This window comes from Sebastes fasciatus, chromosome 5, assembly GCF_043250625.1.
Source record: "Sebastes fasciatus isolate fSebFas1 chromosome 5, fSebFas1.pri, whole genome shotgun sequence".
Lineage (NCBI taxonomy): Eukaryota > Metazoa > Chordata > Actinopteri > Perciformes > Sebastidae > Sebastes > Sebastes fasciatus.
In genome coordinates this window covers 6,636,450-6,662,015 of record NC_133799.1, presented here as the reverse complement: position 1 = coordinate 6,662,015, position 25,566 = coordinate 6,636,450, and the positions used below count along the sequence as shown (strand labels likewise).

At 43.1% G+C, this 25,566-nt stretch overlaps 1 protein-coding gene across 4 annotated transcripts; it reads right to left on the bottom strand.

The window, feature by feature from the left end:
• Positions 1–316: 316 nt before the first annotated feature.
• Positions 317–24,581, bottom strand: crb1 (crumbs cell polarity complex component 1). Of its 4 annotated transcripts, none has more exons than XM_074634764.1 (14): positions 24,258–24,581; positions 20,737–20,973; positions 20,142–20,337; positions 19,846–19,985; positions 18,787–18,969; positions 15,955–16,908; positions 13,155–13,714; positions 12,870–13,035; positions 10,483–11,428; positions 9,109–9,153; positions 8,311–8,433; positions 6,717–6,843; positions 1,475–1,738; positions 1,229–1,368 (listed from the first exon to the last, which is right to left on the bottom strand). In XM_074634764.1, the coding sequence occupies exons 1-13, from the start codon at positions 24,334–24,336 to the stop codon at positions 1,499–1,501; spliced, it is 3,996 nt and encodes a 1,331-aa protein (XP_074490865.1). In that variant the 5' UTR covers positions 24,337–24,581; the 3' UTR covers positions 1,229–1,368; positions 1,475–1,498. The 4 variants fall into 4 exon arrangements, with proteins under 4 accessions (XP_074490867.1, XP_074490865.1, XP_074490868.1 ...); XM_074634765.1 differs by having other exon boundaries at positions 1,236–1,368; positions 1,461–1,738; XM_074634766.1 differs by lacking the exon at positions 1,475–1,738 and having other exon boundaries at positions 317–1,368.
• Between the last annotated feature and the right edge of the window lie 985 nt (positions 24,582–25,566).

The following is a 25,566-nucleotide window of genomic DNA, read 5'->3' as shown; positions in this document are numbered from 1 at the left end:
GTTTACCTCCAGTGATATTCTATATGTTTCTTATTGTGAACAAATCCTATGAAAAGACCAAAACAAACTGAATTGATTTTACTAACAAGTTGTGTCTTTTTGAGCCATAAAGCTCCATTGTTGTCCAAAAAAAAAACGCCTTTACAAATATTCCTGCACAACAAGGATTCTGGGCACTGTAGTTTATTTTGAGGCAGTCCCACAGACACCATCCTGCTGCAGTAAATACTCATTTGAGCACCAAAATGTGTATTAATTCGCGGCTGAAAATAGTCCCCAACATATGCACAGCATACTCCTGTGTGAGTAATGTTTGCTACAGTGCTCTTACAGACTTTTCTCTTCTGTTTTTTTCTCTATTTGATGTCAAGAGCATTTATATAGCATCAAACAACTATTGTCTATGTAAAGATATAGAGGAGTAAAGTCTACCTGAGCAGAGAATGAAGTCACTCGCCCTCTGTGTTGGTTGTAATCCGAGCTTTGTCGACATAGACTGGCCGGCCTTGCATGCTTTTAGTGCATGTTTGTGCATGTTTCTGCCAGCTCGCTGACGCCATGTTGAGCCGTGCAGAAGCAATAGAAATGTTCCTAATCTTTAAAGATGTATGACTTCAGTAGGAACCAATGGCGGTTGACAGATCAACACACAGACACATTGATGCTTTTGATCATTTCATGGCAATAAGAAAAATATAGAATAATAGCAGCCTTATCCTTTAAGTGAGGAACCGTTTGACTCATTCTGCTGGTTTCCAGATGAGGCTTTAACACAATGTGTTCGTATATGTCCCAAATTCTGCTCTGATTTTTCCTACGAGTGCTCACCGGTCCATCAATCCTAAAAGATATGGATGAGACACAAACAGACTCGATACGTTCTGAACTCAAATCTTTGCATTTTGATGGATGTACTGCTGGGTGGTGCAGCCAGGTGCAAAACATCACAGGAAGATGGATGAAGCACTGCGGATATACGTTTACACTAAAAGGGTGTCAGAAGATCTCATACAGTCCTCCAGCGTGTGAAGAAAGACAGCTGTGATTTCAAATGGAGGTGCTGTGTTTACATGCAGGCTGCAGATATTCTGGTAGCGTCAGCTCCTTCATTACCATCCTGCATGTAAACACAGTCCCTGCCTGTATATCTCATATGAGTCTCTCCATAGGCGGCGGCTGGGTGATGCTCCACATCTCCACGCGTGATCCCTCCTTCTCCTGCCGGCTGGGACTGTAGGTGCCGTGGGTGGCGCGGCGATTTAGCGCCACCACCAGGCTGACGGAGGTGAGGATGAGAACCAGCAGCAGGACGACGGACACCAGACTGATGGACAGTAAGAGGTCAGAGGTCAAACCCTCAGAGGTCAACTGGAGGGAAAGAGACAGAAACATTTGGTTTAAAGAAGCTCATTCACATGACGCATTGTTTATTTCTGTCTGTCTCACACGCTGTTTCTCACTCTCACACACACACTTCTCCTCTCCTCTCTGCTTTACACTACACCAGGCGCTCCACGCGAGCTGCCAAAGTGCTGATGGATGTGTTTCCCAGCTCAGCAGGTGGGTTGCGACCACCAGGAGCCTCGAGTTGCCGCGGACTGAAACCTCCCTCCGTCTGCCGCCTCTCTCGCAGTTTGGCAACGGCCAGCGCCAGCCCCAGCGTCGCCACTATCGCCAAGCCAACCAGACACGGAGCCAGCACGGCAGCCACCCGCGAGCTGTATGGAGCACGCTCCGTCTGTGGAGGATCACACACACACAGGCAAGATGCTGCCTGATGATCCCATTAGCATATAAACCACCAGAAACACACTCACACACCAGAAATAGCGCGAACATGATTCTTTTCTAGCAGGAAGAAAAGCTGCTGTACATGAAGCGTTTTAATGACTTGTGAAACCTTCAGATTCATTTTTAACTTGCAGCCTTGTGGCCCCTTTGATCATCACACACACACACACACACACACACTTTACTACCGACCAGAAACACAATTACCCTGCATGCAAACACACAGATTTCTGACCTCGCAAGTCAAACCCAGCGAATCAAAGCTCCCAGTGTTAACATTCATTAACCAGCAGCAGAAGACGGAGCAGCAGATGCACTTACATCAGTAGTCGTGGTTGGTGTGATAGTCGTGACAGTCTGATTGGCTGCTACAAGGTTACCAACAGCTGTAAGTATCACTCCATTACACTTCAAATTTTAGCTGACACCATCTTCACAACTAAAGCATCATACTGAACTTGTCAGGCTAGGAAAAAAGAAATCTCAGAAGTCAGCAAACTTTACACTGAGCAATCAACATGGAAACATAATTCTTATAAAAATACAACCATCCGTATCCCGAGGCAAAAAATAACTTATGCACTGGTGCTCGACGCTGTAGACATTACACTTTCTCTTTCCCTTGCTACAGGTTTCTTTGTTGACTCCTGGAAAGTGCTTACCTGTCACTGCAGCACAGTTGGCTGTCAGAGCGAGTGTGACACAAGCGAGCCGGAGCAGCCTGCAGCCAGGACCCGCCATCACTCAGCGACTGCCACACACACACGACACGGAAATGTCTAACTAACCAGTCTCTAAGGTACAAGGCAAGGCCACCCTGAAGCCTCGGCAGAGCAGCTACACACACCGAGACGCCAGCGATGCTTCCCTGCTGTCAGCACTATCAACCTGCTCCGTGTGTGTCTGTGTGTGTGTGTGTGTGTGTGTGTGCCTGCCAGATAAGCTGCCCTCATACGTTTCTGTGAAGCAGACCGAACTTCTGTGAATGCCACCAGCTCTCTGCTGAAGCTGCACTTCAGCGCCAGATGCTGCCTTTTTCGCTGGCGAAGCACATTTCTCCCTCTCTGCTTCTCTCGCTCTCTCTCAAAGGACGGCCACATCAGTGCCGACACTGAGAAACTGCTTCCCATTTCCTCCCCTTCTTTCCTCACCATTAGGGCTACCTGTGCTTGCAAAGGACACACACACACACACATACATACGCATAGATTTGAAAAATACGAGATGGAAGAGAGGAAGCAGGTGTACGAGAGAACGGTGCAACTGCATACTGACGACATGGTCAAAAGGAACATGGCTGCAGGGATCTGATCCCATTCACACGCAAGAGGTTTTATTAGCCAGCATCATGCCCCCTGTGGTTGAGGTCAGGGCTCTGTCAACTTATTCCACATCAAATTCGGGAAAAACATTTATTTATGAAAGGATAGGTTTCCCATATTTCAAGTCAATCAATAATATGTGCCCGTATGAACGCTGAAACTGTTTTTTTGTAGGGCTGTCTTCGACCAAAGAAATTATTAATCGACCAACACTCGAATGATTTTGGCGACCAATCGATTAGTTGATTTAATCGACAGATCTGTAAAACTGAGTTTCTCCACAAAGAATCACACAAAAGCATAAATTTAAATCTTGTGTTTACCAGAGATGTGCTCATAAGTTTCTTAGAAATAAGTCATTTAGCATGAAAAAAAAAAAAAAAAATTACCAATTGACTAAAGAAATCTTAGTAGACTAAGACCAAAACAACCGATTAATCAACTAAGAGGGGGCAGACCTATTTTTTTGCTTGCTGTAATCATTCCTCCTGTTCATACTGGCCCGTTAAAAGAACCCTTCCTCATATGCTTTCAGTATAAGTAAAGTCTACAGCCTGACATTCGTGCAAAACTGTTCAAACGTTTATCTAAAGCAGATATGAGGCTTCAGCCTTACAAACAAATCAGGTGGATATCCCACTGATGCCAACTGGTTCTCATACCAACTTGTCACTTGCCGCCTCTTTGTCACGTCCCTTGACGTCACTTTAGGATAAGGCAACAAAACCACTTAGTTAGGTTTAGGAGAGTAAAGTGAAAATATAAAGTGAAATGAAGCTGAGACACGAACGAACAGCTGATTATAACGTGACGCACAGGACACAAACATCGGTCTCCTGGATGAAAGCCTTGTGTTTGTTGAACCCATCCACCTCCCCTCCCGCCCACCCTTAGTGCGTCTTTGCGCTCTTTAAGCTACGTCGCCACAGTCACTCCCGGCACATTTTCCCTGAACGTTTACTATTGCCGTAGATGGGTTTACATTGTAGTTAATAGAAAGCCCGGTGCGTTTCATACCGGTGCTAAAGGGTGGCTTTGTGTGTCGGTATCACACGCTAACGGCTGTGACAAAGCGTCAGTATTTGATGCCCTGGGAATGAGAATAAGAAGTCTCTCTTTTTGTTAATATCCCTCCACTGCAGCTCAACAAGGAATTTAATTTAAGCTTTTTTTTTATAATCTGAAACAAACTTTGAACTAATTTTTGCACAAAATGAGGACTGAAGATGTCGTTCTCTCCAGCACTTACACTGAAAGGATATTTTAATGGCCAGTATGAACAGGAGGAATGATTACAGCAAGTAAAACCTGTTTCAATGTTGATATGAGCACCTGACTATTGTTTTAAGACCTATCCTTTTATCTTCCTTTATGCACAGGGCCATTTTTATATTAAAACAGAAGAGATTGTTCCCCAAATAATGAAAAATACCCTCCGACCAACAGCAGCACTGTGCCTTCGCTCTGTGTGTCCATGAACTTGGGCTATCCTGGGATCTACTCACACTACATCTTGTTAAGAGAGATCAGGAGTCTATGTTTGGTGTCACGGTAGCCACCTGACTTCGGCCTCCGCTCCTTTACTCACAAACACACACTGACACACACAGTTAGGAAATCAATGAAGGGATTTGTACGGCAGTTAACCTTCAACTGAAGTTTGACGTCTAGAGGAGAAAACGGAGGAAAAGAGAGTAAAATGTGTGGTGATGGAAGAGAAAATGAGGAAGATGAAAAGAGGACAGAAGACAGACAAAGGCTGATAAGATTTCTTTTTTTTATTTGACAACAAAGACTGGATTTAAATCGAGACAGGACATGAGGACAGAATGTGATGAAGGAAAGACAGACAAACAGGAAGTTACTGTCATACATCGAGCATGATGTCAGCACAACTAAAGACAGACAAAGACACAATCAAGTCCATGAGGAACAGAAGATGATTTAGTTTTTATGATATATGATTAGTGGTGAAAGTCGATCGGTACCGTTCAAGCAGAGCCGCAGAGGATTTTAGGCTTAAAATATCTTTGTTTCACTCAGGAAGGTTTAGAGACGGATCTTCTTCTTTGGGTACAAATCAACACACAGCAGTCAGTCAGTCAGTCAGTCAGTCACCACGGTGCTCTGAACGCACGTCAACAACAAAGTGAGACATCTTGTCGTCTTCTAGCCCCTCTAGGTGCCTTTGTGACTATGACGCTGTATTTGATCGTTCACACATTCATCTGTACGGAGCTCCCAGAATCCAGCTCAGACAAGACTGACAGGATATCTTCAATGAGAAGCATTATAAATAAAACATATTCTATAATGTTCTTCACTGCATCAAACAGTGCTTTATTGGATGTAGACTATCCTTCCCTTAAGACCACAGAAACTATACTGCACAGTTTATTTGATCATTCATTTTACCAACAAGTTTAATAATAAATTGATCTTTTTGAATTTTTTTAAAGATCATTTTTTGGGCTCTTTATGCTTTAGTGTATAATCACCAGAAAATAAGAATTGTTGTGTCAGCCCTTTATATTTACATAAGTAGCGGGTCCTCTTCATGGAGTCCATGTTGCTTCGCCATGTTTCTACAGTAGCCCAGAACGGACAAACCAAAGACTGGCTCTAGAGAGAGCCTTTCATGTTTTTACGTTTACTTTTTACACGTTTGGCCTTCAACTGCGGTAGTTTACGCTGAACAGTGCAAAACCATGGTACCACCAGCAAGGCAAGGCGAATGGCGTTGTATTCGGCCGCTCACGTTATTGCAGTCTTGAAAAGGGAGAAGTGAGCGGAGGGGTACTCACTTGGTTGCAATCTGCAACCACACCATTAGATGCCGCCAAATCCTACACACTGTCCCTTTAAGTGATTATGAAGCGACAAAATTGTCTGATTTCTCATTGTTTCAAATTAAATTTCTTGAACTTTTGGACTATTTGTTGGTCAAAACAAGCAGTTTGAATGTGTTACTTTGGGCCCTGAGAACATTTTGTTGGTTAAACGATTAATCAAATAATCAAGAAACATAATCAATAAGTTAATCAATACTGAATATGATCTTTAGTTGCAGCCCGAAACAGTTTTTTGTCTGTGTTGGTTTTGCAAGAGATTATTGCATCGGCGATCTATAGCTACTTCAATAAGTAGATTAAATTTGGTAATATAGTAAATAACTATACTGAATAAGGTGCTTCTGATGACTAACGTATAATTTTAAGGCACAGAAACAGCTCTGTGGTAACCTGACGTCAAACTAGAGACGTGTGCAGCGTGCTGTCATGAATACCTGATCTCTGTGCTTTGTGTGGTAAACCACCGGTCATTCTCATCTTTTATGATCAATCAATCACCCATACACATGCACTGACACACTTACAAACCCCAATCTGCACCCACTTTCTCAGTCCCAAAGTCAAGTGCAGACACATACACACACACACACACACACACACACACACACACACACACACACACACACATTCAGTCCATATTGTCTCCCCAGTCCACCTCCGGCTCATCGTCCAGCCGGAGGATGAGGTAGGAGAGCAGCTGGAAGAGGTTCTGCCACAGCAGCACGGCCACGTAAAAGTAAATGTCGCTTACGTCCGTCTGGCACGTGTCTCCGGCGAAGCTCATGTCGCACACGCAGACAAATCTGTTGATGAGGTTGCGGCAGTAGCCACCGTTCAGACAGGGGTTGGACTTGCACTCGTCTACCTCCTGCTCGCACCTGCAGACACAGAATCACAGCTCAGTCAGGGACACTAAACATACATGAATATTAAATATTAGTTATGTCAATAATGCAAAAACTATATCACATAAAGTAGGAGGTTGGGGCGGTGGAGGAAGCTGCTGCAGCAAGCATTGGCATGAGTGTAATAGAGTAATTGGGAGAAGTGTCAGGATTAGGGCTGGGCAATATATAGATTTTATATTGATATCGTGATATGAGACTAGATATCGGCTTAGATTTTGGATATCGTGAAATGGCATAAGTGTTGTCTTTTCCTGGTTTTAAAGGCTGCATTACAGTAAAATGATGTTACGGTCTTACCAGACTGTTGTAGCTGTTCTATTATTTGTCTTTACCCACTTAGTCATTATATCTTGATGATTATTTATTAAAAATCTCATTGTGTAGATATTTTGTAAAAGCCTTAAAGGTCAACCCTAAAATATCATCGCAATATCGATATTGAGGTATTTGGTCAAAAATATTGTGATATTTGATTTTCACCATTTGTCGTGTTTAGAAGGTAACCCAGAAATTGCGAAATCCGGCAAAAACCTGCAAAAGCTCTCGCGAGACTCACTGCCCGACGAGCTATCCTAACCTTAACCATTTGAGGTCAATGCCTAACCTTAAAGGTACAGTGTGTAGGATTTGGCTGCATCTAGTGGTGTGCATATTGCAACCAAATGAGTACTCCTCCTCTCACTCCTCCCTTTCCAAGTCTGCAGTAACGTGAGCCGCCGAGTGCAAAACCGTCCATCCTTACCATAATAACGCTACTTTAGCAGACGGCGGCTGACAGTACCACGGTTTTGCACTCCGCAGCTCTGCGGTTTCGCAGGCATGTCAGAAAACTACGGTGGCCTTCAGGTAACGTAAAAAGTCTCTCTCTAGAATCAGTGTTTGGTTTGTCCGTTCTGTTCTGGGCTACTGTAGAAACATGGCAGAGCAACATGGCAGACTCTGTGAAGAGGACCCGCTCCCTATGTAGATATTCTAAGCTACCAAAAACACAATGATTCAAATTTCAGGTGATTATACACTAATGAAAACATAATTATGAATAATATATTCCATTTCTGCTCATAGATCCCCTGATATGTTTCACACCGTTCCTTTAACTATTCAAGATCAATACCTAACCTTAACCATCTCGCAAGAGTTTCACAACTCGTGGGCTTCCTTCTACACACAACCCATATCACCCAGCCCTAGTCAGGATATATAATGGCCATGCTGTGCACCATGAATCTGATTGGATGTTGCTAGTCAGCTGATGGCTAAACAGCTGATGAGTGAGTCAGTGATTGTGAAGCAGCTGATGCCAATCAGCAGAGGCAAGTGTTCTACCTGAACTAATGCTCTTAGTAAGGGGATGACATTGTGTCTCAGTATCTCAGTCTGCTCTGGATCCATTTTACAGGTAGTATTTATTCATATTGATATCTTTTTCTTTCCTACCGGTGTCCGATGAAGCCAGACGGACAGTCGCAGGACAGCTCTCGGTCAGTGCAGTTGCCTCCATTGAAGCAGGTGTAGTTTCTGATGTCATCGCCGCACACAGAAACAGTATGCTTAGGCCGTCTGGTAGGAGACAGTCAGACATGTAAGAGGGTAAATACATGTGTTTTATTTAAAGCCGTAGTATCTGAGGTATTGAGGCGTTCAGTAGGTCATGTGCAGCAGAGTTTGACGTCTTTACGTCTGCCGGAAGCAGAAGGATCAGCCAGCCAGGCAGGGAGCTGTATTGTTGGGCTTCCTGCAGCTCCCCACAGGGGAGACAAAGAGGCTTAATAAGATTAGAGACCTCTGGCAACTATTCACCAGCAGGAGGTCAAAACACATGTTCAGGAATGAAAAAGCCAACCATTTCTCTTTGGCCTCTATAACCTTCAGTTTGCCTGAAGCACAGCAGCTCTGCTCCAAACATGTTATTTATCTGTTGGCATCTTGAAATTCATCCCTCAATGGTTATAAAATATATTTTATTTTGGAAAGCGTACAATTTTTGTAGGTGAAGTTTTAATTTAGATGCCAGGAATCATTTTTGAACTGCAGCTGTCACTCATTCGAAACAATGGGTTTCTCATTTTAAGACAAACGGTGTCACAGGGAGCGTTAATATTAGCTTTGCTTGGCATTTTGTTGCACACAGTCAAACAAAAAAAACAGGAGACGTCGTACATGACATTTGAGAGACGAATATCTAACAGGAAACAAATAGCAAAACACCTGAGAAATAGAAAAAAGAAAACTTACATATTTCTGACAACAATGTACCACGGAAGCTCTTCAATGCGTTCACTGGAGAGGAACAGAGAGACAGAGACACAAACAAACAAAAAGAAGTCATTTTGATGAAAACTTTGCTGCGTGGATGTTCCCAGTAAAGGGAGATGTGCAGCTTGTCTTAGCGAGACACTTGCAAAGGTTTTCCTTGTGCAAAATGCAAGAGGCTGCGTGTTTACAGGATAAATGCTCGGAGGCGTTCCCCTGCTGGTTCTCCGAGGCAAACGGTAGATGACAGGGGGGAAAGAAACTGGCGCTGAACCAGAGAGGCTTGTGAGACACCGCAGCAGACTGAGGCCTTTTCTGGCTGACACTAGAATAGAAATGCAGCATCTGAGACGCTCACTGCAGGCTGCGGTTGAAATGCTGAACAGAGGCAGCGATGTGGAGACATTTACATTGAAGGGGTATGTTTTTTGTTGTTGTGCGGTCCCTTGTTTGTGCAATTTGGAGCATTTATTTGTGTTTTTTTGTGTTTAGTAACTAACTTAACTCTCAAAGTCATCTTCAGAGCATGAAGTCTTTATTATGGCATTGTTTTCTCTTCTGTTGTTGGTCTATGTTTCACACAAGCCTTTTGCACTTGCCAGAAAGGGACTATTTTATTCTATTATATAGGGAGGCAAAGGCCCTTCCCTTTGGGTGGACCCCATGGGACCTTATTTCAGAAGAAATATGTACGTTAGTCAACACAGAGACACAAATCATGTTTTGATCCCATTTGAATTGTGCCATGAATCACACATATGATGTTTGTCAATTTAAAAGATGATTTTACACGTCAAAAAAGTTGCAGTTTGTCGTAGTATCATTTCGTTTTGTTTGAAACCACTCAGTGAACTACATCTCTCGTCTCGCACAATATACGTCACCAACACTAGCTAGCTAGTTAACGTAGCGATGTTCCACCCACAGATGTATCTTACCTGATGTGTTTCATCCAGCGACTCCTGGTCTTCTTATCAGCCGGGAAGCGAAAGTACAAGCGAGACCCTGTTGCTCATGTGAGTTCATCTCAGTATAAAACACACAACAATCATAGCTTCAGAGAGAGAGATGTCACTTGTGCGACTTTTGGGTGTGTAGTCTTTCTAATTATGTATTTTTACAGTCTTATACTTCAACAGCTTTACAACAAACTGCGACTTTCTGGACTTGCAAAATTATCTTTTAAATTGACAAACATCACATGTGTGATTCTTGGCGCAATTCAAAAGGGATCAAAAAAATATTTGTCACTCGCCGTTGACTACCGTTCATATTTTTCCCGAAATAAAGTCCATGGTGGTCCACAGGAAGGGGCGGGACTACGGCTCTCTATAGTCCCGCTTTTCTGTTACTTACTTGCAAAGGGATCCGGTGTAGTTTGCGGCGCAGAGGCAGGCGTACCTGTCCGGCCCGTGCAGGCAGGTGCCTCCGTTGGCACACAGGTGATTTTCACACACATCCACCTTCTCGTCACAGTCCACGCCAGCGAAGCCAAACTCACAGGTGCACTCGTAGGTCAACCCGTTCACGCTGCAGTTGCCGTGAACGCAGGGACTGGAGACACAGGTGTCGGTGAAGAAGCCGCAGCGTCTCCCGGCCCAGCCCGCCGCACAGCTGCAGTTGTAGGTGTTGAAGAGGTCCTGGCACTCCCCTCCGTTCAGGCAGGGGTCGGGCTCACACACGGAGGCCCCGCCGCAGCCGAGGAGCGGCGGTTGCGGCGACGTCTGGGTGAACTGCTCCTCCTGCAGGCGCGGGAGGTTCACATCAGAGGAGCTGAAGTAAGGCAGAGCGATGCCAGCCAGCTCTACTGTGCTCAGGCACCCAGCCAGCGACCACCCAACGTCAGGGGCCAGCCCTCCTAAGAAGATGTCCACTCCCTGCCTGAGGAAATTCAGGTTGCCTCCTTGGCTCCTGGAAGTGCTGGCTGCCTCTATTTCCTCATCCAGCACCAGAGTCCACCGGGAGGTTTGTGCCCACGGCGCCGCCATGAACAGGTGGACGCTGTGCCACTCGCCATCACTAACACTCGTCCTGCTGCTGAGGCTGATCGTAGACACATCCTCCTCCTCCTCCTCCTCCTCCTCTCTGTCATCTCCAGCAGTGCTCTGAAGCTCCAGGAAGAGAAAACCACCCTGGACGGAGAGTGTGATGAATGCCGAGCCCTTCTCCGCGTGGAATATGGCCGTGTTACGCTTTCGTGTGCGTAGGTTTAGGGAGAGGTTGGTTAGATTGCGGGATATGTGGCCGTTTCCCCGGTAGGACAACACAGTGCTGTCATTCAGGAAAGTTGCATTGGAGTAGCCTGGGAGATTAGAGAAAATCTATGTTTACACATTTACACACTCACTTTGTTGCACCATTAAAACTCTTACAATTTACAACAAGTGCATTCGGCAAGAGCACTGATTTATAATCTAAAGATTACAAAAGCATTACAGCATGGCATTTAGCTGTTTGATAACAACTGGTTGGGGTCATGTGTCGGAAAATGCCCGTAAGGAGCAGGTATCCTTATGAGTTAATCGCTGAACATGGGTTGGCTTACAGGACAGACGGGCAACACAGCAAATCATCACTAATCCCAGCAAAAAAAAGGATAATCTGGTCTCAAGCCAATCCTGCTTTACGGAGCACAACACAGAGTATACTGTGAGGGCAGATTGAGGACAGTAGGCCTATATGTTGTATCACTCGGTTACATAATGGCCAATTATGACCAATTCCACAAACAAGGTCAAAGATTATGGAAAGTACATATAATGTAAATCTAGAGGTAAACAACTCTGTGTCTGGGTTTAAGGGGCTTTTATGTAACTAAAGTCAAGTAGAACAAACTTCACCACTAATGATGCGGGACAAAAGTGAGCTCATTGTTAGGGTGCTTTTGGAAAATCCATCCTCATTAATGCTATGACTGGTAGTGTATTAACAAAATGGGAAAAAAAGATCCATCTTAATGGGTTGAACATGAGTTATACATCAGTTATAACCAATTACACAATCGGGTGCTAAACCATTTTCTAAACTCTGAATAAAGGTTTTTCATAACCAGAGCTATAAACTAGGACTTGAGTCAGTAGTGTTTCATGATATTGTTAGTCTGAAACAACACATTCTCATCTCAACTGGTCACATATTGATGCTTTGTGAGGACCCCTTGGCGTCACTTTCTAACGCAGTGTGTGGTCACAAATGTCAAACTATGGCGCTCCACTAAAGTTGCAGTTAAACACGTGGTTAACGTTGTTAATCAAACAAAAACACTTGCTTAGGTTTAGGAAGAAACATCATGGTTTGGTTTAAAATTACAACGCTTGTAAATAGAAAGTCAAACTTAACGTTGTGAACACAAAGACAAACAACACATTGTTGGTTTCACAAGGAACACAAACAGCGGTCTCCTGGATGAAAGCCCTGTGTTTGTTGGACCCATCCACCTCCCCTCCCACCTGCCCTACGTGTTTTTTCCGGATGGGTTTACATTGTAGTTAATGGAAAGCCCTGTGGGTCTCATACAGACATTAAAGGGTGCCTTGTGCGTCGGTATCACACGCTGAGCGGCGTGACAAAGCGTCAGTGATTGACGCCCTGGGAATGAGAACGGGCTGTCTGAACATGGCCTTAAGACTTCAGTTTGCCCATGAAGATTTGTGACCTCATTGGTTTCAAATGACTTGAGAAACAACCTGGACATGTCTCAAACACATCTGCTTGTAGCTGTTGAAATCGTGGACACAACTTACATTCATATCCCTGGTTCAGCATCCTGCACTCTGAGTCTGTGGGGCAAGGTGACAGCTCGCACCACCGGACATCCTCACAGCGCCGCCCTGCTGTCTTGGGAGGGCAGGTACAGTTGAAGTCATCCCAAAGGGAGTAGCACACCCCACCGTTCAGACAAGGGTTCGTCTGAGGATGACACATTGATACAGGGGATCACTTTAACCAAATAACTGCACTAAATATGAGATGTAACAATACTGTATGTGAATGCTATCATTGAAAGGAACCCAAAGCTTTTTACTCACACCGCAGGCGTTGTCCCCAGAGCATCCAGCGGTCACATTTTCCAGGATCTCTAGAGGATAAGACCTCACTGAGGTGTCCAACCCAAAGAACTGCAGCCTCCTGTCGTTGATCCTCAGGTCCTGGATACAGCCTTTAAAATATCCACCAAACTCTGAAGTCGTCCAACTCTCCGACAGACCTCCCACATACACAGTATATCCTGCTTGGACATTGACCATCCTGACTTCCACATCGCCTTGTTTCTGAGCTGCTACATACAGCGCCATACGACCCTCCGTCACCTCTACGCTCACAAAGTGGACTTCCCCGTCATCAATTGCACTCTCCGCCTTCAGGCTCTCGAAGTCATTCAGTTGAACTGTGATCTTGCCGTCCTCCAGCCTAATGTGGAGGTACTGGCTGCTGCTGCTGCTGTTGTTGGCAAACGCCAGGAGGAGTCCATAGTGTCTCCGTGTACGCAGGAAGAGGGAGATGGAGAGGTTGTGACCCAGATTTTCGGTGACGGTGAACGCTGCGTAACTCTGAGAGTCCTCGTTCCCGAAGCGAGCGGTCACGTGCTCTGCGAAAAGGTAGAAAAGGTGAATACAATGAGACAACAAAACGTTTCAGGTTAAAGACGACGTGACTTGGCTGGCTGGGTGTCAACATCAGGAAAACATCTTCAAATCTTCTCAGCTTGGCCAGTATGCATGTTCAAAAAGGTTTTTATAAGTTTGAGAATATAATTTATTTGCAGCCCTTGCAGAAAAAACATTGTACTCAACCTGAGACAAAAAGAGAGCTGGGATGTATGTAACTTGATGTCAGTCTATTAAATAGGCGTTATCGGTCGCTATAGGCACCATAGATGTGGGTCAGTAGGGGCCTACTACACCGACTAGTATGTTTTATCATCTATTCACATGGTAGATCTCAGAAAGAAGGAATGTAGAAATTATGATATGAGCAGAAGTGAAAGTCAGGTGCTGTGGTATCAGGTTTTTCCCAGTGGGTTACCTCCGGGTTTGAGAAGTGAAGCCAATGTTGAAGTGCTTTAAACTTGTATTCTTTCTAATAGCCAGCAGGGGGCGACTCCTCTGGTTGCAAAAAGAAGTCTGATTGCATAGAAGTCTATGAGAAAATGACTCTACTTCTCACTTGATTTATTACCTCAGTAAACATTGTAAACATGAGTTTATGGTCTGAATCGCTAGTTTCAAGTCTTCTTCAACCCAGCATGATGTTCATTTAGTAAATTATGGTCCCATTTAGAGTCAAACAGACCATAAAGTAGGGCATGCTTTGGGTCGTGACTACCTTGTGATTGACAGGTCGTTACCACGGTGTTGTCCGGTCTGGGAGTTGTCCGTGTTTTCTTTTTAGAACTTTGTCACTCCTGGTAGCAAAACAACATGGCGACGGCCAAACACCAAGATGGCAACAGCCAAAATGCTGAACTCATGGCTTCAAAACGGCAGTCCACAAACCAATGGGTGACGTCATGGTGACTACATCCACTTCTTATATATAGTCTCTGGTTTTCATCCAGGAGGTTGGGGTTCGCCTCCCATGTGAAACGCGTCGTTGTCTTTGTGTTCACAAGCCTTAACCTTTGCTTTCACTTTTGAAACTTAGTTATTTTAAGCCAAAACACAATGTTTTTCCATAAACTTAAGTAAATGGTTTTGTTGCCTGAACCTAAAGAAGCCTTTTTGTTTGTGTTCAAAACATAATATTTCATGCACATGTTGCTTGTTGCTTTTTGGTTTCACTTTTACAACATAGTAGACGTAGTAGGCCCCTAGTGACCGACATCTATGGTGCTTATAGTGACCGGTAACGCCTATTTAATGGCCTGACTTTTATTACTATTTATTCAGCTTTTGTCTTCAGCACAGGGGAGTAAAATTATTTTTTTTCTCATCTGTGCTGAGCATAGAATCCAAATATTTACTATTAAAAAAGCATTATGATATATTTGTGTTTTAGCAAAACGAACTAACTGAAGAAAAAGACATTTTATGTCGAGGTCCCTAGAAGAACGGGCAAAGGAAGAGGAAATTCAAGCAGCCACCAGCCCTCATGTTCTGTATGTTCTATGTCCACTGTCAGCACTTTCCAATGTGGGTTGTTCACCTTATAAAGCAGAGCATAGAGGACACACGGTGTATGACAGGTCATATAAAAACCTTATGAAAGCTCTGATGTGTATGTGTGTGGATATTTTGGAGTGTGTAGGTGTGTTTGATCAGTAATCTGCTTTGATAGACTCAAGAGGTTATAGATATCATCTGTAGAAAAACTGAACTATTCAATATTTACAGGAGAAACTTGAGTGAGAAACTACAACTTTTTCATTCTACTTATTATTTTAGTTTTTTGGTGTATTGAGCTCAGTATTCAACTGTATACTGTTTCCTTGCATGTTGTGTGTATTTCCAAAATAGAATCCCTTATATCCTTAATCCAGTGCGTCAGATAAGAGGATCTCTGCCGCCGTCCTTTACTGTGGCTTTTGATTTGCCTCATCTCTACCCCCTTATCTTATATCGGACAGCAACTGAGGATGTTAATTATCCACTTAAGAAATTTAATTAAATTCAACTAATCAGGTTGTCTCAAAGCTTAAAGACTCCCAGACTTCTATATCTGCTTTTGGTAATTAGCTATCCCAAACTTTTCCTTACATTTCTAGTTTGATGGGACTAGTAGATTTAGTAAACTAAAATCTTCTCCACAGTTTGTACACTGTGTTGCTGCTATCTGACCGTCCAATTCCACCACCTGATGTCTAATATTTCACAGCAGCTGTAAACATACCCTCCTCACAGTCCTGTCCCTCGTAAGGCCTCGGACATCGGCACTGGTAGCTCTGCCACAGGTTGACACACTGTCCTCTGTTTTGGCAAGGCACGTCCAGGCAGCGGTCCCTGTGGCTGCAGCCGGGGGACACGTTGACAGCAGAGTCGCTCAGCCACTCCTCAGGGACGATGAGCTGCCAGTCCACAAACACATCCCGCATGCAGCCAATGAACGCCGGAAGTGGAGAGTCCTGAAGCACTCCTCCGATGAAAGTGTCCTGAGGAGGAGACACCAGCATGGCCAGGGTGCTTTGGACCGGGCCCACCTTGTGGCACGACTGACCCTCACAGTTCGCAGCATCATCCAAGAGTGTCAGACTGAGCATCCAGTTTCTGAGCACAGCCTCCACAGTATGCCACTCTCCATCTGTGACATTGTGTGGAAGCTCCAGGACTTGGCTCGGGTGTTCTGCTTCGTCTGCTTCGGCCCCAGCGGAGGCCTCCCTCCTCAGGGTGAGGTGAAGCCGCCCTTCGTCCAGCTCCAGGCTCAGCAGCAGACCCTTGCTGCTCCGCTGGAACAACAACGCTCTGGGCAGAGTGGTCTTGAAGCTGAGGGTGATGTTGCAGGACACCACGGCATCCACCAGGGGGCTCTGCAGCAGCAGGTAGCCTTTGCGCTCGAAGGAGAAGGTGGTGGGGGTCTCACAGACGGGTCCCGTGTGCCCAAGTGAGCAGGAACAGGTGTATCCGTGAGTCTCGTTCAACAGGAAAGGAGAGCAAGAGCCTTGGTTCTGGCATTCATGTCCCTCACAGCCCACTAGCCTCACATCACAGTTCACACCTCCATAGAGGACGCCATCGTGACTCTGTTTGGGGCAGTGGCAAGTATAGCCTCCAACATGGCTCTCACACCGGCCCCCATTCTGGCAGGGATGGGGGTCACACTGGTTTATCACCTCCTGGCAGAGGGAACCTGTTAGAAAAATAGAACGTCACATCAAGCTTGTGTTTTTACACCAAGAGGAGACATAACCCCTCTTAAAGGAGCAGTGTGTAGGATTTAGTGACATCTAGCAGTGAGGTTGCAGATTGAAACCAATTTAAACCTCTCCCGTGTGCCAAGCGTGTAGGGGAACTACGGTGGCTGACGTGAAAACGCGAATGGCCCTCTCTAGAGCCAGTTGTTGTAACAGTAGCATAAGTCATTTGGAGAATAGCAGAGCCAGTGTGAGAAGTGAGTGGTGAAGGAAGAGAGGGAGAGTGGCAGCAAATGTATGTGAGCAAAGAAGTGAGCGAGTGGAGCAGAAGACAGAGTTAGTTTAGCTCTGAGAATATCAAGTGAAGTTGCAGTAACGGTATGTCCGTTCTGGGCTACTGTAGAAAACATGGCATCAGACTCCGTGAAGAGAGGTCCCTATGTAGATATAAATGGCTCATTCTAAGGTAACGAAAACACAACAATTCCTTTTATTATTTCAGGTGATTAAACACTGATGAAAACATACTTATTAATATTATATTCCATTTCTGCCAATAGATCCCCCTAATTGTTACACACTGGCCTTTTACACTTTGTTACTGCTGCCATTAAACAACTTATGTAACGTGGCCTGATTTTAATTATTCTTCTCACTGAGGAGGGAATTATTGTCATTATTCTTTGTTCTGCAATAGATTTCTTTGCCGCGTGTTTACTACAAACAAGTCACATTCATACACTTACATAATGAGGAACACACTGGTATCATGTTCTCTATGCTGGTGGTGTGTGTTACACCACCCAGATACCAGTATGCTCAACTATTACGTATCCATGTATTATCCTCTTAACATTGTTTGTCTGCTTGTTTGCGTTTGTCCCCAGAAATGTAAATGCTATCAGCATTTTAAATTTGTACTGTAGACAAATGGTTAGATTTAAAAACGAATGCAGTGAGTAGGCACATATGGAGCCACAACTATAGTTATATAGTACAAAGAGTAGTAGAACAATACTGTAATAACAGGTGTATTTGTTTTGTATTATTAGAAGAAAAGTAGAACACAGGAATTAAATACCTATTACGTAATAATGTACTAAATATCTATTTCTTCTGATGTTACCTGTTCCAAGCAACAAAATCCCCCAAATCCATGGTGCGGGTGTCCACATCATGCCGTCACTCTTTCCCCTTGGATAGCCCCAGACTTGTCTAACTGCATCATATTAGTTTGTGTGTTTGCACGCCGTCCCAGCGAAGGTCTGCTCGTTGTCGACAGCTCTACAACAACGTAGGGCTGAGTGGCTCCAGTCAGGAGACCGGCAAAGCCAGATCCTGGGGATTAAACTAATGCTATTTGGCCACCTTACTGAGTCAGTACCACAGCGACTGGCAGGGAGTCAATTTTTAGAACACAACTCTCAGCAGGCAACAGCTCACAGTCTTACCTACATCGTTAGATCAAGTCTTGTGTAAGCAGGAAAACTGGAATTTCTTCTTTTGCAACTACAAAGTATAATATGATGTAACATTGATCCCTGCAACAATGCAAAGCTTCTCTGGACATCAATACAACAACAATATACTGTGAATATGTGAATGTTATTATATATAGAGTATTATCAATTATATGACCTGTACACCAAATTTCCTACTTACTACTAATTTACAGTAATACTGTAATACTCTTTTAATATATATTTTGAATAATAGCTAAACATTCCCATTTTAAATTGACCCTTTCACCCTGCTGTTTGTTGCTTCAATCAGAAACTGCTCATTCCCCTGATCAGACATCTGACTATACAGTACACACAGTCAGACCTGTGTAAGACATAATGAATTCAGTGTGTTTAATCAGAATAAATTACCTGTTGTTCCTAGAGGACAGCTGCAGATGTAGCCTGCAGCATGCTGCTGGTCATAGTGTTCAGGCAGCAGAGGCTCGCTGCCATACAGAGCCTGCCACGATCTCTCAATGCAGCGGCCTCCATGCATGCACGGGTTGCTGCCACACTCATTGACGTCGACGTCGCACTGACGACCCTCAAACCCTGGAATGAGGAGGTCAGACAGACGGGTATCATATAAGATTTACAGCACATATGACATTCTATGTTGATGAAGTAAAAGAATGTCTTCATGTCTTCATGCAGCTATAAACTTGATTATGGTTGGAGTCCACCACTGATTTAAGTAAACTGCAGCTCACTCTTTCACCAGCACTTGTCTCATTCTCTGTTTACAAATTAATTTCTCATCTCTAACTCTGACCTCCACCTGTTTCTGTAACTGCTATATTTGTGTGTCTTGACTTTAAAGGGGACCAATTATGCTTTTTCCCTTTCCTTTAGTGTGTTGTATATTTTTTCGTGCATGTAAAAGGTCTGCAAAGTTACAAATCCCAAAGTCCATGCACGCCAAAGGGAGTTACTCTTCCCCACAGAAACACTGCTACTGAACTGCCTGAAATGCCTTGATTGAAGTCCTGCCTTTTCTTTTGTAACGTGATGATGTCACCAAGTAACACATTTTGCCTAGCAGCTAGTTTGGCACGTCCTTGAACAAAGTTAGTTCGAGTGGAGCTGGAGTAGAGTCTGAAGAGTTTGCTTCAGTTGACCAATCACAACAGTGGGCCAGCCGACCAATCAGAGCAGACTGGGCTTTTCGGGGAGGGGGGGCAGGAACTCAAACAGAGCGTTTCAGACAGAGGGTGAGGTGCTTCAGCACAGCCGGGAAAAATAAAGCATTTTTTGAACATTAAAACATGTAAACATGTTCTAGTAGAAACCCCAAATACAGGTATGCACCTGAAAATGAGCATTATAGGTCCTCTTTAAAAAAAATATTCTCCTTTAAAAATTCCAAAATCTGTAACTCAGAAATACTTTTTTTTTTCTGTTAACTGAGCGAGAAAGTGCTTCATGTACCTGGCCAGCATTCACAGCTGTAGTTACCCTGGTTGTCCTTGCAGATGGCGCTGTTGAAGCAGGGTTCAGAGAGGCATGGGGGCAGCGGTGTCTCACAGCGTCTGCCAGTGAAGGCTGTGTGAGAGCAGTCACAGCTGTAGCTGAGACAATCAAGGAGATTATTTACAGTATTTCCTACAGGCTGTGTTTACAGGTGTAAAATTGAAATATATTAGGTATCTGTAAATTTTGCTTTCGAAACTTGTCAAGAGCAACAATTTCTTATTTTCAGCTGCATCTGCAGCTGTTCCACTTACTCATTCACCGCATCTACACACAGAGCCCCATTCTGGCATGGCTGCTCTTGGCACTCGTCAATGTTGATTTTGCATCGGTGTCCTTGGAAACCGGGCAGGCAGGTGCAAGTGAAGCCATTGGTGTAGTCATGGCAACCGCCGCCATTGAGACATGGTTGTGATTGACACTCATCAATCTGGAGCTCACAAGTGGCCCCTGTGCACATCAAAGCAGGACAGAAGTCAGAGGGCGACTGAGGGCAGGGGGCAAAAGTGAACTCAGCTTTCATGTGTACTAGCTGTGATCATGTGTGGATTGCTCTTTTATCTCACAGCAAGGCTTCTGCAGCTGTCTACAAACAATATGTTGTATGCACTATATCTTTAAATGTATTCCTGCACAAAAAAAATATTATCTTCATGAAACAAGGGAGAAAGATGATGAGAATGAAAGTTTAACATGAATAAATAAAATTAAAAAGACATGATTTAGACTGCCTAAATGCAGAAAATCATATGGACAATGAAATAGGTGACACTTGAGTCACTGACTATTTTAGGATTGAAATGATGTGGTCTAGCTCTTGGGAGACCCAATGCTGTTCTTTTCACTCACCGGTGAACCCCGGAGAACACAGACAAAAGAACTTGCCCACTCTGTCCACACAAGTGGCCCCGTTCCTGCAGGGCTGTGACACACACTCGTTCACGTCAATCTGACAGTGAGCACCCTGGAACCCCGGCACACAGTAGCACGAGTAGCCGTCCCCGCGGGTTCTGCATATCGCCCTGTTTTGGCAAGGGTTTGGAGAGCACCGGTCCACTGATGGAGGAGGCCTGTCAGGAGATGCACCTATGAACAGATCACATTTAGAAATATTGATATCAAGCAATAGCATTGTTCTTAGTACCTAGGTTGTGTGGATAAACAAAAGCAGTATTGTCATTCCTCCTGATGAAAAATATTTGCAATATACTACTTCCCATATTGTTGTTTTTTTGTCTTGGAGCAAAATAACAGTTTGTTACAACTAAAACTACACTGGTGACTCATAAAATGTACTTTACAACATTTGGTTGTATCTACATGACTGTAAAATAAGAAGCTATGTGACAAAGAAACAAACAATCCCTTGTGTGCCTCAATCGTTCCTCTGTTACGTAACAATCGTTTGCATCAATGTACATCGATGGAACGGACATGCGCTTGATTGCTATTTTAGTTTTATCATGTCTGGCATGAAGCCCTTGTATTTCTGTTTAGATTTGATAAAAACAATCTAGCAGCTGTCAGTACAAGGACAAGGTACAAAATGTTATGGCCTCTCAAGGCGTCATGGCTGGCTGCCATAGGAACCAATTTCACTGTTTGGCTTCAATCTATTTCCATGGTGACCACATCCGACCGATGATTTGAGGCTTTTACTTCTTTACACTTTATGTTGTGTTGTAATCAGCAGGACATTAAAGTCACGCTGCCAGAGCTCTGGGTTCAGTCAACACATGCCATACATACTAATCAGAGGATCAACACTGGATCGACACCGTGTAGGACATAATCATGTGTGTTTTAAACATTGGTTTCTATTTAAAGTGGCAATCTTGAGGATTTCCATTTAAATTAATGACTGTTAAGTCATTAGGCTATCTATCGCTGACGGAGGTAACACAATGGTGATTGAGCCTATGGCTCACTGATGAAAATATTGCATATTTATTTGCAGTATTATGTACTGGGTGTCTGTGGTGACATTCCCAGAAAAAGAATGCTGTATTACAGTTTTTCTCCATTGTAAACACACAAAAAATTCAACTATGCACACGATTCTGAAAACTTGAAGCTCATGTGTCAACAAAAAGACTCCAGATGGCTGAACACTGAGCACAAATCACATTGTTTTCATTAAAATAGAAATTGCTAATCAACCAGGACTGAAATCTTAAGGATTGCTACTTCAGAGTTTTGTTCATGTCAATGTCACTCAAGTTAAATACAATTTTTGGTTGTTAATTTTACTGTTTTTTAATTTTATTTTGCACACTGGATGCATCCATCGTCCCCGGCCTCCACCCCTTATGGAGTTTCACAATGTCTATACTATGGCGCCTGACTTCTGCTTCTGCTCCTGTCGTAAGTTCTACGGTCGCTAGAGGTCGCTGACATCTTATTTTGTACCTTCTTTCCATGATCTACAATGTGAATAGATGATAAGACCTACTAGTGGGTGTAGTAGGCCCCTACTGACCCACATCTATGGAGCTTATAGTGACTGATAACGCCTATTTAATAACCTGACAACAGTCTAATCCACTGAAAATATTCAAACGCATGGTTGCTCATTTTTCATGGCTGCGTTATAACATTTGATTTAAATATTCTATATAACTTGAGTTCTATGGATTTGAGCAGTGTGAGGCATCACATCATGATTTTATAAAGATGTACCCACCAGTTGTTCAAGCAAGATCTTAAACAGTTTCACTGTGACCTGAAAACCAAACGTCTTGAGAACCTCAATCCTGTGATGATGAATTTCTTATTTCTTCACTCTTCCTGACTCTCAAATCATATATCATGTCTACCTTGAGACTCGCCCCCTGCAGCTCTTACATATGCAGGAGAACATCAAAGACAAATAGCTACCATGAAGCATCCCAAAACTGCCATACTCCAGGCAGAACAAATGGGAGCAGCTCAGACGCAGCGATTCTCGTAATCCATGGAATGTGTATACAGGGGGCCACAGACACCACAAAAAGGAGGCTTCAAATCAGATGAAATGATAATCAGACTGCACCGCATTTTTAAGTGTGTTTTGCATGAGAAAGATTCAGCATCATTTTGCACACTGATATGAACACAGATATTCCAATAATCTTCCTCACAGATGATAATCACACTCAGTAATCATGCCTCAAGAGCACAATCAGGCTGAGTGCTGACTATACAGACGTAGAGGAGCGCAATTACACTCCGTCTTCACCAACTCGGGCACCAATCTTCTGCCATTGGTGGAGGTCAATCAATCCCACAGACGGTTGTCAGGGTTCTCCACCAGCAGCTTACAATGTACACGTCTAGACTTGGACTTGGAGGTATGGGCCGAGTGTCCTGGGGGTGTGATGGAGATGGAGATGCTCTGACCATAAGCCTATATTAGCTCTCATTACAACCAGGATCAGCCAGTAAATTCAGACCAGATTAGAGGCATGCTGCATATGTTATGTCTACAAAAACACAGACTTGTATAACCATGGAGAAAGAAATCACCAGGTATATTTTTTAAGTAAACCATGACAGGTGGTGTGTCTGTTGCTCTTTACTGAATCCAGTGTTCTGCACTATTCCCCCGAGGCAGAGTTCAGAGCATTCAGAGCCAGGCCTGTCACAGCTCCAGCCAACTACACATCCCCTCCCACAGCATGTAAGGCTTTTTTCATATGCAAATTACTTCTAAGGCTCTTTGTTTGGTCCTATCTGGAGGCCCTCTAAATGGCACATGCGGGGCCACCTGACAGATGCATGTCGCCGGTGTCTGTCTGTTTGTTTCAGTGGTGATAAGAAGACATGTTATTGTCAGGTGTTTTGTAGAGATGCAGAGACATATAGTGCCTCCCCCTCCTTTAGTCCCATCACTTATCCACACACCCCCTCATAGGTCACTATGCTCCCCCCCCCCCATTGTTAGATTTCTTTTTGTCCTTGTATAGAAAATGTGTAGAGATCACAATGATGTCAACTCTCACAGTCTTAATTTATATTCCAAGCATGGACTGGTTCAAATACAAGCTGGACTCAAATTCAAAACACAGAAGCTGGTATCAATCTGTACACTGCTTTACTTCATTTCAAGATTTAAGGAAACTTTTCCAAAGAAAGTGTTATTAATAAAAATGTCGAATTAGTGTACTTGCAGGCATGGAGAGAAGTCATCCTGTGGGGAAGTGAGAGGATGCAACACCAACTCTAGTTTTGTGGGTGTTCAAATAGCAAAAAGCACTATCTATAGGCTACTTCTACAAATGACATAACACTGATTATAGTTACTTATAAGGACATTTATGATTATTATAAGCTGCAGCATCACATCAAACAAGTATTCCTGGTAAACAATGGGAGAAAAAGCAGTCACTTACCACCTATCACAACCAGTGATGAGATGAGAATTGTGCATGCAAGTATTTCAAAATGATGATGATAGCGAATTAAATCCATAATCGTGACAGGAAACCATCCTGATCGTTGTGCTGAAGTCTTGTTGTCATACACGGATCTCTCTGCTGCTGCTGCTTCTGCAGCTGCTGCTGCGACTCATCTGTTGTCAACTCCAGATCCACTTGATGCACACTTCTCTTCTTGATGGAGCACCATCAAGAGCCTCCATCACACATGAAATGATAATAATAAAAGAGACCACAGCGTGGCGTTCAACAGGCTGCACACACACACACTGTCTGTCTCCCACCCAGTGGGTGCAGAGCTGCACAGTGACGGGTTATAATGGGAGGGAGTTACAGCTATCTCAGAAGGATATCTGATGTTTAGAAATAGCATTTAAATATCACAGAAATGGGTTTACGTATAAGAGTAACCAAATATTATAATTTACATGTAGCCTTTTGTAGCTAAATGTATAGGTCCTTCAGCTACAGCAAAAAAAAAAAAAAACTTTTACTAAATTTCGAATATATAATTGATGATATAATAATCATGATATCACAAATGAATAAGCCTATTGATCCATTCCTGAGGGACTGAATAGAAAATAGGAAATGGGAGTGACTGAATCAAAGAATGATCAGGTTTCAGAATCAATGGTTATTATTATTATTATTGATTTAAAGAATGTAATTATTAAAAAAAGTATATATATATATAGGCCAATTTTAACGCTTGATATCATGCATTGAAGTGATGGGGGATTTATTGCATTTTCTGATATCAAAAACCATATTGTTGATGTAAAGAAGATGATATTATCATCATATATACATGATGCTAAAACGCCTCTAATAGGAGACATTGTTCTGTAAATATTGTAGATATCTCATCCTAGGACACCAGTAAATGAAAGTAATAAAATATGTTGCTACTACTACTACTACCAATAATGATAATAATAATAATAATAATAATAATAATAATAATATAACGACAAAAAAATATAAATGTTTTTATTTTATTATATTATATGTATTGAATTATATTTATTTATTTATTTGTATTTTATAATATGTTTTTGCTACATTTACACAAAATGAGAGCAGAAGATAGACACAAAAAAATAATTTCATTAAATTTCATTAATTAATTAATAAATCAAATTGTATTCATTAATTAACAAAACAAAATAAATCTATATTGTATATTTCATTTTATTCTATTTCCTATGTTATATGTTATACAATTGAACAAACTTGTTTGCTGGTCGTTTCCATAGCAACG